The 14,697-nt window shown below is 31.6% G+C and overlaps 1 protein-coding gene across 2 annotated transcripts; it reads right to left on the reverse strand.

Moving 5' to 3' along the window:
• LOC124544051 (protein rolling stone-like) lies at positions 1–14,159 on the reverse strand. 2 transcript variants are annotated; one of them, XM_047122457.1, is made up of 6 exons: positions 13,253–13,421; positions 6,786–6,936; positions 5,869–6,080; positions 2,965–3,105; positions 2,428–2,655; positions 1–1,002 (listed from the first exon to the last, which is right to left on the reverse strand). In XM_047122457.1, exons 1-6 carry the CDS (start codon positions 13,275–13,277, stop codon positions 851–853), a joined length of 909 nt encoding a protein of 302 aa, XP_046978413.1. In that variant the 5' UTR covers positions 13,278–13,421; the 3' UTR covers positions 1–850. The 2 variants fall into 2 exon arrangements, with proteins under 2 accessions (XP_046978413.1, XP_046978405.1); XM_047122449.1 differs by lacking the exon at positions 13,253–13,421 and adding an exon at positions 13,992–14,159 and having other exon boundaries at positions 2–1,002.
• Positions 14,160–14,697: the final 538 nt, after the last annotated feature.

The raw sequence follows: 14,697 nt of genomic DNA on the forward strand, positions 1-14,697 counted from the left end.
CTTTCTTATTTGTTAAGCAAAGGCCACAACTATTTCATATTAAGCGTGTATTTGTGTATTTTTATTAGCGTATAGGTAGAAGTTCCCCCTCTTTGGTTTGAACGAGTACTAATAGAAACTTTAATAAATAGATGGTACGAACACAGAAGAAAATATTTTTTCTGTTATTTGTATAATTTTAATATTGAAAGGGTGATAATCTCCTTATCAGAATATTTTATTAATTTATAATATATTTTAAATATAATGTACCTTTAGTATACATGTAATACTTATTGGTATTGAAAAATATTATATTATGCGATCTGTAGTGTCGTTTCTAAAGTACTGTAAAATATATTAATGGGAAAAACAGGCTTTTAGTATGTCTATTTATATATCTTCATCCTCTACTACACTTACCCGTACAAGATATATATTTTAATTGATTTAATATGATTTATAATCATACGTTTTTTGATACTAGTTTCGATATCATTTAATAACAGTATTTATGTAATTAATGAAAATAGTTTCTTTTTAAATTGTAATCCTAAATATAATATAGAAGCATTAATAAAACTATTAACCACATTATCAATCATAAGGTATTCGATTTCTTTAGTTTTGTATTGCAATTATCATATCACTGTTACGATTATTTTGTTTTTATAATTAACGCGTCATGGTATCACTCATTATGATCCGCTGAAACCGTATTTCAATATCACTTCACACTTTATTCAAAACAATTCTTCGCTCAGACAAATTTCACAGCAATCCTTAAAGGAATGTAATTTAACACTTAACCCTAAAACCGATAGGTGTTAGCGTTCCTGTGCTTGACACGGTATCGTCGTTTCGTCGGTCCTCAGTGCGTGGGCAGCGTGAGGCGCTCGGCGCGCGCACGCGCGGGCAAAAGGCGCGCCGCCAGCCGAGCGCGCGCGCACGCCAGGCACGTCGCCACGCCGTGCGCGAACATCATCACCGCCGCGCACAGTGCCACGAAGCCCAGAGCTGACGCTGAAGGTTTATATTGATTATTTAGTAGAAATATTTAAAGTAACATTAAAACACAAAACTAATATGCCAAGAGAGAAAATATAACGAATTGATTGCTTAATTTAAAAAATGTATAGAAATAATAACGATAGTTTTATTAGGTTTACGAATCATTATCTTCCGATAAAGAGTAGATAAATGTTTGACCAAAGTAGATCAATGTTAATTTTGAAAACGTAGTATTTTTGAACTTATAAATTTATAAAGCTTTTAGTAATTAGGTGTGAGTGTCATTAAAACGGGAAACATAGTTACGGATAAGCTAAAAGTGGTCTTGGGACACGCAAAGCGGATTCATTAAATCTATAAGATAATAATCAACAAAACAAAATTGCATTTGGAAACATTTTAAAATGCTTTCATTTAAAATGACCACCATATTTGCATACTTATTGGGCACATTTACATATACAATAAACCTGTAAAAGGACCACTGTGTGATTTGAGCTTTACGCAAGTTCTCAAACTTCGTACATCCATATTAAGATAATCAACTCGATACGATATTGTTATAACGACCCCACATGTGGAATAAAAACGCGCGTCATATTAGTCGCTGCTGACTTGCTATCATGGACAAACATAAACTTGATAGTATCGTTTCCAAGTACGGCTACACGTGTTTAGTGTGAAATATTACTACGTGTTCTCGAATTCCCAGATACACTTTATCAAATATTTTTCAAGTAATCTATAAACATTCTATTCACTTAACGTAGAAATTCCACTTTAGTTTTGTTAATAACCTGAGTCACATTGTAAGTGATAAGGGTATTATTCATTTGTATGATTGCAGAAAATACATTTCAGCCGTCTTCAAAATGTAAGTAGAAAACGGCTTTTTGTGTGACGATTCCATTCTATCAACACATTTCTTCAAACTTTAAGGGGAAACCACACGATAAGTATAAACAATAATTTTCCAGCCATGATCCACCATCTGGAAAACTGGCTGGAAAATTATGTGTTTTGTGAAATAGGTTTTCAAGATTCACACACATTCCAATTTAATGAAAAAAAATACAGCTAAAAGGATGAGAAAGGGGGAGGAAATCTCTGTCTCTTTTAAATAACACGTAAAGGCTTCTATGGTTTGAATATACACAATGTTACATTAATACAACACCAAAAGTAAAAAAAAATTTTGTTTCTTCTTATTGCAGTGCCTGGTAAATGCTTTTATTATATTACCTACCTTTACCTTTTTGCGATATGTTATTTTTTGAATATATATATCTCTTAAAACTCACAACTAATTGGAGAGAAATTTATAACTCCGAATAAGCGCCTAGTAGCATATACACTGCTATTTCACGTGACGTCAGAAATACTCATATAATTAATTATTTTTAAATAGTAGGCGTAATTTATAGATGAGTTCAATACCTGGTTTATTCCAATCAAGAGCTGGATATATAGCAGGTAGTCCGATTCTGTCCGTTCCTCCAACTGCCCAGTAGAAGCCGCTGAACACACCGTATGCAAGGCCCGCGCCGGCGCCGAACAGAGCATGCGCCGCGCGTACTGGGTGAGCAGTGACGGCCAACTCCAGTAGCATCACGAGTGAGTTGCCGCCGTGCACGAGCAGATTGAGGGTATTGATTTCATGAATTTCTGTGCATCAATACGTTATCTCGTTAAAAACTGAGTTTGAGTTATAGCTGCGACTTGGACTTTTATGCACCAATGGCTTCAAAACAATATTGATATTTATCATGAAAGTTAAAACCACCATTTGATTGAAATCCATTCTGTTCCAAAATGTTCCAAAATAAGTAAAAAAAATTAAATTGTCCATATCAAGTAAACGGTTTAAAGATAGATTGTCATTTGACCATTTCAAGTGAATTATGTTTCAAACATAATTTTATAACATAGTATAATTAAAAGGAAAAAAATGTTTCCTCTTTCAATAAAACTCACTAGGATCATGCACCAACGTCCAGTAGATGAGAGTGATGACGAAAGCCAGGTCGGTTGCGACGGTGTGAGCCAGCCAGTACGACCGACACAGCAACGGAGTCCTCTGACGACGAGGCATAGGGATTTCTTCGTCTTCGCATGCTACCAAAAAAATATGGATACATCATTATTTTTGAATTGGTCACTTATATTTTGTATTTCTTAAAGTATAGTTAATATAAATTAAATAAATTCACAACTTCTGTTCAAATATCACCTTTTTATGAGAAAGGAATTGCCAGGAACTTATTTCATCACATGGAATAAATACAAAAAGAAAGTTTGTTCAGGAAATATACTATATTTCTTTTAGTAATAACAGTTATAGCATATTCATCTTTGAATTGACTGGATTTGTGAAGAAATGTAGTTTGAATGTCAAGGAAGTTTTTATCGGAACTTTAGAAGTTGTATTAAAGTGGAACTAAACTATATATGTAGTTAAAAGTCATATTGCATTATATTAGCAAATCGTGTGGAATCTGTAATATAAGGCATGTTTATCTTTACACTTTTTTAACGTTTTTCTTTAACTTAGGGAACAGTGTAAGTTTCATTAAAATCGGTGCAATAGTTTCATGGACATATTTTTTATCTTTATTTAGTTCACTTACTGCTTCTAATTTTGAAGTCGGTTTAATTTTTTATGTATGATTAATTGGTATTAAGTAAATTGCTGCTATAGTTTATCCTTATAATTGAACTAGGTGTACCTAGTAACAAAATATGTTGTGGTTGGAATGACAGTAATAGTGACCATATGTGGCCGATATATCAATTGTCGTTCGTTACAGTATCGGTTCGGACGTCAATAGCAGGAATGAGGAACCAATGAGGATAATTGTGGCGGGTGGCAGCCCACTCGGAGTTTAATTGACGCGAAATTGTATCAATCAACTGCACTTCAACCAAACCGTCCCCTCGCATGTTTTGCCTCTATGTACAGTCAGCTACGAATGTTTATTAATATTTCTTTATATTATTACAAAATTAAATTGAATGATATAATATGTAATACATATTTAGATTAGAATTTTATATCGATGACTGTACATTAAAGCATTGAATACTTGTTTAAGTTTATTTTATGAAGAGTTTCAAAAGTTTCAACTATGAACATATCGCCATATAGTAATAATCTCGTAAAACATAAATGTAATTGCTTTTTCTTGTATTTATTTTTGCAGTATTAAAATTTGTTGTCCGTACTTGAACGAATGTACAAAACTATGATATTAGTTTAATAACGTCACAACACATGTAGCCTGTGACCTTTGCCTCAAAAAAGAGCTAGTGCCTTAGACAAGCCATTGGATATTCACTGGCTGTTACTTTAATGTTTGTAGAGTTATTCTTTGAAAATAAACTCAAAACACATTATAAGACACGATCGTGTATAAGATTAATATACAATCATATACGATAGTGTATAAGATTAATATACAGTCTTTTACAATCATATACAATGCAGCGCCTAAGGTCATATATCTAAATTCTAAGATATTACGAATTTTAAGATTTTGAGATACGTCATTTTTGCAGAACTGTAGTGCCGGATTTACTTCGATTTACTTTTAGACCAAACACTTTTTCGCCATACAGTTACAATATAACGCTTTATGCAATTACGGTTTTCACGATAAAGCGACGTTATGCGGCTTCGTATGATATGGATTAAAGATTTCTGTAAAATTATTATATATATTTATTGAACGGAACATTCAATGTTAACACATTGAGGCATTCTCTACCGTATGAGGACAATGAAAATAGTAATAAACGATTGTTTTTTAAATTATTTTTAATATTCCATTGCAAAAAAAGAAATAATAATATATATCTTGACCTTGTTAATGTTATTAAAAAAAAACAAACAAAATATTTTAACAGTTAAATGTTGACATTCCACAATTTGCCGTGACATTGCATTAATATATTATGTTATCATAGGCACGACACTATAACAAACAAATACTTTACATTATGAATACTATACAATAAGCTGAAAACCGATCCTTATCTGATGCTACATTTATTCCACATTCATTTGTGTATAAATGTGAATCGTCATGCAAAATTCATTCATTCATTGTTTTGTACTTGCCATTGAAGTTGTGGGTTAAAATAGATCAAAATTAATTTGATAAACTCATACATAATTTAGCAGTAGGCTATTAAAATTGATTGTTACAATGTTGTTAGTCACTTTCTCGATTAAACGGCCGATCTGATATTACCAACAAACATTTTAATTGCGTTTTAATTCTTGAGAGGGAAATCTCAGAGGTAAACGAAACCTATTTATGGTAATATGATAGTATTTAACATATTATCGGTTTGAAGTGATGATATAACCATTTCAAAAGGCTAAGGCCAATTTCAGAAACGGATTTGAAGCAATGATTATCTGGAAGCGTATCGTACGTATTAATGTTGTTATTCTAACATTAAATAGCCAGAAGTATTTAGCTCCCGACACGCGACTCGTGATGTTAGTTGATTGTTCCCAATGATTACTCTCCGCGGGCCTCCTTTGATAAGCGAACTAAATCACGCGAGGCTTTTGACATTGCTTAAATCCAGAGATTTGACCACACGCTGTTGTCATTTCTTCCTTTATTGCTATAATTAAGAACATTAAGGTTCATTGCCAATTATTTTGAGACTAATTCAATTTATGTAAGAGATTATACTAGGAAGACTATAACTTTGGTTAGCATTGTATACGATTATTATTTTTTGGCATATTCATCAATTTAAACATAGTTTTGTTATCTGTGAAATCGAGTTACCATCAGGCAAATATACCTAAAGATTGCTCTAGTTACAAAAGTTGTCTAATTTTTGGATTTAAATATTACTTACGTATATTGAACGATCTCTGTGATCTGTACCGATGTACAACAGCAAGCGCAAGACCTGCTTGCACCACGATGAGCAGGTAGCCCCAGTTGGTGAAGTATATGAACCACTTGAAGTAATTCAGTTCCACCTTCGGCCCCTTGTACAACTTGGGGAGACGTTGACAGGCGAAACTTGATATTCCAATCGATAGGACGGTGAGGAATAGCAGCCACCTGTTATGAATATAGTATATAATATAGTATATGAGTAAACAAAAAAAAACCGTTGAGTTTCTTTCGCCGGTTCTTCTCAGGTCAGGGTATTTTCTTTTCCGAACCGGTGGTAGTGTTTAAATTGATCATCAATAAGAAAGTGTAATGCTTCTATGTTGAATAAAGTTATTTGAGTTTGAGTTTGAATGTTCATTTGCATATTAACAGTAATTTTTTGATCCTGTTGGACTTTTTAAATATTCATATTATAAACTATCTACGTACATTTTGAATTGTACTATTTTGTAGGCACTGACCTTAGTAATGTTGAAATGAATCATTTTCTATTTTATAATATGTATCAGAATTAATGAGACACTCAAATTGAAATAGAAATATACCAAATTTAATCAACATTTAAATCAACGCAAGCAAAACAATTACAAGAAAGAGAAATTTAATTGAAAACTGTCGACTTTGGAATGTAGTCCTTTCGAGAGGAACCACGAAGAAAATTCGCAATTAAATTGATGTATGAATCATTTCCTGAGTAAATATTTACGAATGCTAGCTCCAGGTCCGTTTTGCGATTCTTGATTGGGATTTAAATGCGATTTAAATTTATTCCTTGGAAAACTTAACTTTGTCTTTTTTATACATATCCTTTTAAATAATTTAAGAAAATACAAATGTTATCATGGTTTTATGGTAATGCTGTTTATTTACCTGTAAACAATATAGGATGTGACCGGATGAGATCCATTCTGCCACTGGCTGCAGGCGAATACTTGGGGAGGAGAATGTTCCAAGTTCAGGGCCCGTCGGCTAGCTTGCCAGATCCTGCTCAGCATCGCTGGCTTGCACGTCTTCTTCATCGCTGTAAATGATTGTTTATGTATTTTTATAAACAATGTTATTTAAAGGATAACATAAAACTAATAATCCAAAAAATGTAATGTAATGTTTTGTTAGATCTCGAATTGAATAGACACAAAAATATGTCTATATATTCATATATTCAGGATATAGATGGCAGTATATTTGGCCTACCGTATGCCTATCGTATTGTGTATATTCATAAAAAATGAATTTGTCAGTGTCTTTGGAACCGAAATTAAATCGATTGATGTAAACTCGTAGGGCTTACATACTACCATAGTATTTACGATACGATGATGATGAATAGTTCTACTATCTACCTATTGGCCGTATCAATCAAGCTTGATAATTTAATGATTTTATTTTCATATGAATAAACTACACTTATATGATTTGATAATATTACGCATACATTTAAAAACCCCTTTATTTTGCACTTACGATTGTTAAATTTATATAGGTACCGTTAAAAATTATTTTAAATTTTATATTATTTTACTTTGTACTGAAATTAGTCAAGTATTCTGGTACTAACTACTACTTAGTTAAACTTAAATTAAAAATGTATATGTACTAAAGAAATAAAGTTTAAAAAAAATTGAGTTAAATGAACAATCGTTATAGGGCAAGTTGGTCTATTATTTATATCGCAATATTATTTAATATTATTTAATATTATTATTTTTATATGATAATATTTGTAACAATTATATATAAATTAAGTAAATGGATATACTGAATAACTTAATTCGACATTGCATATATGTGGTGTCACCACATAGTTCTTTAATTTTTTTATGAAGACACTAGTAATCAAAATCATAAGTTTTTTAATACTTCCTTGAACGATAAAATTGAATATTTTTATAAATAACACAGAAAATATCACGAGGATCGGTGATAAATATACAATCAAAGCAGGCATTCAGAATATTAATTAAGAAAATGTCGTCAGTGATAACAACGGATGGCGTTGATAAACAACAACACAGCCATTCATTCGGTAACCGATACAAAAATCAGACTTTCTCGTTACTCATACAACAACATTTTAAAAATTCCTATCAAATGAGATGTTACGTTATGCTTATTGAAATAATGTGTAACTACAGGCACAAGGGACATAACATCTTGGTTCCCAAGGTTGGTGGCACATTGACGATGTAAGGAATAGTTAATATTTCTTACAGCGTCATTGTCTATGTTTGATGGTAACCACTTACCATCAGTTGGCCCATATGCTCGTCGGCCAACCTATACCACAAAAAAAATCGTGAATTCCAAAAAAAAGCGTAACTCTGGAGTTAAGCTTTTTTAACCGTATGTATGATATCGAAAAAAAGACTGACATTCTAAAATCGTTTATAAAACTATTATACTTTTAGTACGAAAACTCGACATATATTTGTCATAAAATAAAAAGATCATTCTATAAATTATGACGATCAAATAGAAGTAAAATAAAAATGAAAAATTTAAAAGACTTGTTAAAGAAACATTTACATGCGAAAGGTTAATAAAATTAGCGACGGCTGAGACGGGAATGAGAATCGCTTCCAGACAGAAAAAAAAATATAATTGTAAATGTTTCCAACAACAAATTATTGAAAAATATTTAAATTCACAAAGTTTTTTGTTTGAGTCGAGATGGCCCAGTGGTTAGAACGCGTGCATCTTAACCGATGATTGCGGGTTCAAACCCAGGCAAGCACCGCTGATTCATGTGCTTAATTTGTCTTTAAAATTCATCTCGCGCCCAGCGGTGAAGGAAAACATCGTGAGGAAACCTGCATGTGACAAATTTCATAGAAATTCTGTTACATGTGTATTCCACCAACCCGCATTGGAACAGCGTGGTGGAATATTTTCCAAACCTTCTCCTCAAAGGGAGAGGAGGCCTTTAGCCCAGCAGTGGGAATTTACAGGCTGTTGTTGTTTGTTCAGGTTCTATATAATAAAAATAGGAAATTTCTTTGTGAAACTCAGTTATATGTATATAATATGTATACCTATTATTAATCTATAAAAAAATCATTCTGTATTTAAATTCCAATCGAATTGACGTCTCTCAAAGATTCAATATCGATAATAAATAAAGCTTACAATGATAATCTATTACCGCAGAGAGTTGAATATTGATTGATCTATTGTATAACACGGTTTTAAGAATAGCGCGTTGAATGGATGACAATGTACACAATACGGAATGATGTTACTAGAATAGCAGACGCAGAATTGACAATTTGACGAACGGATGCTGCGACTTGTTGTTATAAATCGCAATAATCCTGACACGACATCATCTCTCAGTTATCCAATCTCATTCGCAACACGTAAGCCCTTACAATAAATATCTATTACTTAATGTAGTTTTTTTTTTAATGTTTTCAGTCGAAATAATTTTTAATCGACTACAGCGAGGCATAAATAATTCTTATGATTTTTGCATTATATATGTATGTAAATTGTGCATGTTCACCTTTTCCCAAGTAGCTTCTGAACTTCATGTTTTGACAAACGATTTCTTCAAACAAACAGATGTATTTGTCAATTATTATTATGATGTTTTTCTAAAAATAAAATATTTTTTAGTCTAGGTGGCTTACGGTAACTATGAACTTATAATAGTTAATATAACCACTATGAAGCATATTTTGAATTTAATTATATACCGCATTTTTATAATAAATTACTTTATTCAAATGTTTATTGAACACGAAAAAATTTTATAAAAATATTTGGAATAACATTATACCGATGTTAGGTAACCTAATTTAACTGTATATTTGAAAAGGGATATTGATAAACATTTGAAAGGGGGAAATAAAAAAACGCGCTCGTAATTGTATTAAAAAATAATGATTCACTGTTTATGAATGGACGTGGCGACTAGACTTTGTACGTATGTAAGTGCTTAATCGCTATTAAATTCTTAATTAAAGCATTTAAGTCGTCTCGTCACATCGTATTCTTTCAGTAAGTGACTATCTCAGGTTATTCTAGAAGAAATATATAAAGTTGAAAGACGTCACACCTTAAACTCGAGAGATAAATCCCTTATAAAGTTTTCAAAAAGGAATCTTTATTTATTTTATCTACATTCAGTATAATAATAAACAGTATCAAGATCGAATTGATTCCCAATGAAATCGGAATTCAATTGAAAGTTTTGACATTTAAAGGAGTGTAATGAAAAGGCAATAACATCGGACAAATATTGATTGAAGGGGAATATTTTTGACTGATTGACAATACATATCATAATATGTTGATTGTTTGTCGAGACAGTTCAAGTGAATGTCAGAGTTTGAATTGCGATTAATTGGAATATTACCGTTGCAGGACTGTTGCCAATGGATACCAGCATTAATTGGCCACCTGCAATGGACCTAGGTCATACGATTGTTAACAAATTGTAATTAATAGGAACATATTCATTCATACTCGTAATTAATTGTTTTAGATCTTGATATCATTGACGTACACGCTTATTGTCATTGCGCTATTCATAGTAGTTTCGCAGCTCATCCCGCTAGAATTTGACGAATTCATAGTTATGCGGATTATTGCAAACTAGCTACCCATGAACAGGCACAGACAGAGTCGCATGAATAGAATAAGGAACTACAGAAAAACTTTACATCGTACATATAAATCTATCGGTTTACGAGGCAAACGAAATTAAAGTAGGCATTTTTTCAATTTTACAAAACGTTAATGATTTAAAATCGTACAACCTTTTCACCAATCACTCCGTTCATTTGGAAAACCATATGAAAATTCGATCGTTAGTTTTAAAGTTTATAATTTATATTTTATTTTGAATACCTTTTATAATATAATAATATCCTGTCAAAGATTAAAAAAAAGGTATATATTTAACTAGTGCTGTTATCTTATAATCTTATCCCTGTCTTTTGCTATGCAGAGTGAGCGAGTCGGTGTTCGCTAGCTAGTCTTTTATATGATAAAATAGGTTTCTGAGTTGGTCAAAGTCTAGCCTATGAGCGATTTTAGGTTTAAGTTTTTTTCAAGAATAATTCTACTTTTGTATCAAATTTGTCGTTGTTTTAAATTTATAATATATTATTTAAATTATTAATTAAAACTAATATTAAAACCAGACAAATTGTTTCGTACATATATTAATTTTAATGCGTGTAAGTTCCATTTACGAGTCTAGTAATTCGGGATTCGTTCTACATTATATGGGTTCTATCAAATAAACTTCTTAGTAATGTTCTTGACGAGAGTTGCCCATTTTAAATAAACAAGATTGGTTAATTAAATGGAGTTTAATGACTCGAATCAAACACCTACGACAACAACTTGCTGACCGAAACAATGTACGAAGTTTTACGACTTGCAATCGAACGCAAGGCGGATGTACAGACTGAATTGATGACGATGTGTTCAATAGTTGGTGAAATTGAGTGATTATTTACTTCCTCATTGAATGCATTTTTAAAGCTTGCCAATAAATACATTTATTTAAAGATGCAAAATCCTTTTTTTCGTTTATTTTTCTTCTACACTATTAAGTAATATAGTTAAGAAGGCTAATTTATTACTTTTCATTAAATGTTAACAATGGATATATTACCTATAGTAAATCTATCTTTCATTTTTAAAAAGAATATTCATATATACACAGCGTAGTAATCAAACTTCCTTTTAATCCATATTAATTAAACTATAACAGTATTTAATGGTTTTTAAGAAAATAGATACAGTTGAAAATAAATATTGAATTTCTGTGGGTAGTTTTTAAATGAAAATAGTACAAGTTTTACAAGTAACAAAATCATATTCGTAGATATATTCTGTAAGATGAAACTCGAAACTCACCGAAGAACACGATTGAAAAATTTCACGATGTGATATACGACATTGATTATATATATATTTTTTTTTATGGCATAGGTTGGTGGACGAGCATATGGGCCACCTGATGGTAAGTGGTCACCATCACCCATATAAAATGACGCTGTAAGAAATAATAACTATTCTTTACATCGTCAATGTGCCACCAACCTTGGGAACTAAGATGTTATGTCCCTTGTGCCTGTAGTTACACTGGCTCACTCACCCTTCAAACCTGAACACAAAAATACTGAGTACTGTTATTTGGCGGAAGAATAACTGATGAGTGGGTGGTACCTACCCAGAAGGACTTGCACAAACCTCTCCCACCAAGGTAATATTAGGATGATTAATATTAGGATACGTCTCAAAATGGCACGAGTGCGATACATAGTGAATTCTTAAAGAATCGCACTGCTGACTTTAAGGCTCACATCGCACTCACTCGATACAATTTAAAATAAACTGAAAGTAAAAATCGTTATCAAATGTGCATTATGCAATAACGTATCGAATTAGATTACTCATGATTATTATTCATTATTTGTCAGTTAAAACCAGTTATGGACGTTAAACGAATGTTATGAAGACCTGAAAGAAAACAGTTTTGAATCAATCGATTATCGAATAGAGATTCGAGATCATAAATCGAATGAGTAAAATTGTGACAATCATAATCATTTCACGTGCGACCAGTGCTGAGCATAGGCTAGAATAATTACATTTTTATTTATGGTAAATGTAAAATTACACGGTAGGTACATTAAACATTTATTATTTCCTTTCATAAATATTTTACTCATAACAGAAAATTGATAATAGCACTTGTTAGTTGTTTTTGTGACTGAAATTTAACGTATCATAAATCTATGTATAAATTTTGAAAATGAAACTTTACATAAATTTTTCTTAGTAATTTATAGGTAGCCTTGGCAGGGTATCCCCGTTTAGTCTACTTGGTGCATTAGAGAAAATTGCTAATCTAAATATATAATGGTTAATACTTGGCATAAATAATACATATTATTGTAGCTACCTAGCTTACAATATATATTGTACATAATATACATAGAAATAGCGAATACAATTGTAGTCTATTTCCTAGGCTTAATGTCATTTTAATACCTTGACGCTCGACGTCCGTCCCAAAATTTCAATGACCTAAATACTAGGTGTAGTTTTTATTTATTTGCTATTATATTTAACTCTTGCATCTATAACAAGGGCAACTGTTTCGCACAACATTACATTTAAATGAAAAATCTATATAACAAATTATACTGCAAAACTAATTTATTTTATGATTGGTACTATAATGAAACTTATACTTTGGAACTTAATTGTTTTCTATTTGAAAGCAAAATCATATCAATCGTACGTCAATAAAACGTAAGAAGATCATGCAAGTGTACACAAAAAACGTAGGCAACTCAACGATTTTGTGGACTCACACATATCCAATTTCGGCAATCTCATCTTTCGTATTGAATTTTCGTGTTCATTTGAACTGTGAAGCAACAAACCAGCACTATAGATATTGTAACAAATAACAAGGATTCGTATTTCTTGTGTTTTTGATACGATCGTGATACGTTCGGCGTAGCGCGCAGGCGCGCTGCCCACGAGCCACTGCGTCGAGCGAGCCGTAGGATGTCAATATCACTAATAACCCTCTCCTGCCGCTCGATTAGAATTAATTCCATGGCTATGGTTTCATGGCTCGACAACTACACTCAATTTCGTCAACATATTTTTTAATAATCGATTAATATATATGTTCTTTAATAAAAACAAATGGTCTTCTAATATGTTATTGTACTCGTAGGCGCGCGCACACTTGTGCGATAATAAAACAATTGTTGACATTAATTTTTTGCTGCAAATTCTCGGATCAATTGAGAAAATTTTGCTTTTAATGATAGACATTTAACGTCTTAACTACGCATAAACTAGACGTCCTTATAATAAAATGAACTTTAATATAATTACTATAAATATAACAGGAAACTCGGATATTATATTTTTTAAAATAAAAAAATTAATTTAAAATAAAAAATAAAAAAATTAATTCAAATTGAATTAAAATCTTCTTATAATAGTGAGTTGGGGTTTACGAATATTTTGATGTATTTAGAAACGTCAACATAAAACAAACAAATAGTTATTATTTTAATATTTTAAAGTACTCACCAGATTCACTCGTTTCCAAAGGAACTAGCACCAAATGCTTGCACATTATTACAGCTGAACATGAGTTTTATTTTCGTCAAGTTGAAGTCGTAAAACCATTCAAGTAAGGTTTAGATCGTAAAGAGTCATGTGGACGAGTCGGGGCGGGCGTGTGCAGCGCATGCACTAGACGCTCCCGCACTGCGCCAGACTACCGTTCGCCGCCAATATTATAGGCCAGTGGTTTCCAACCTGTGTGTATTTACATCCAGCAAATTATTTTATAGTGTAGGTTATTATTAAAAAAAGTTCTATTGAATTTTATTACAAATGTTATTTTAAAATATGCTATGAGTAAATAATACAATTACATCCAAATTTGTATTGTTTTTCCTTATAAGTTATTTTATTAATAAATACTTTTTACGGTAATTATTAATAGTCGTTAACTATTTACTGTTAATTACTTTAAGTTAAAGTATGAAATTGTTGACAATAAATCTATATTACACACAATTACCAGAAAAAATGTAAATGAGTAAATTATGATTTCTGCTTTATCAGTTTTCTATGGTTATATTGTTCGACTGTAGCCCTTTCAGTCAGGCCCTTGATTCGGGTCGAGTAGTAGACTTATCGGGCATAAGAATAAGGGAATAAAGTGCGCCTCTGAATAGCTAGCTCGAACCCTTTTGAAAATCATCATAAAAATGTTTCAATGAAACAA

Source organism: Vanessa cardui, chromosome 1, assembly GCF_905220365.1.
Source record: "Vanessa cardui chromosome 1, ilVanCard2.1, whole genome shotgun sequence".
NCBI classification, from domain to species: Eukaryota; Metazoa; Arthropoda; class Insecta; order Lepidoptera; family Nymphalidae; genus Vanessa; species Vanessa cardui.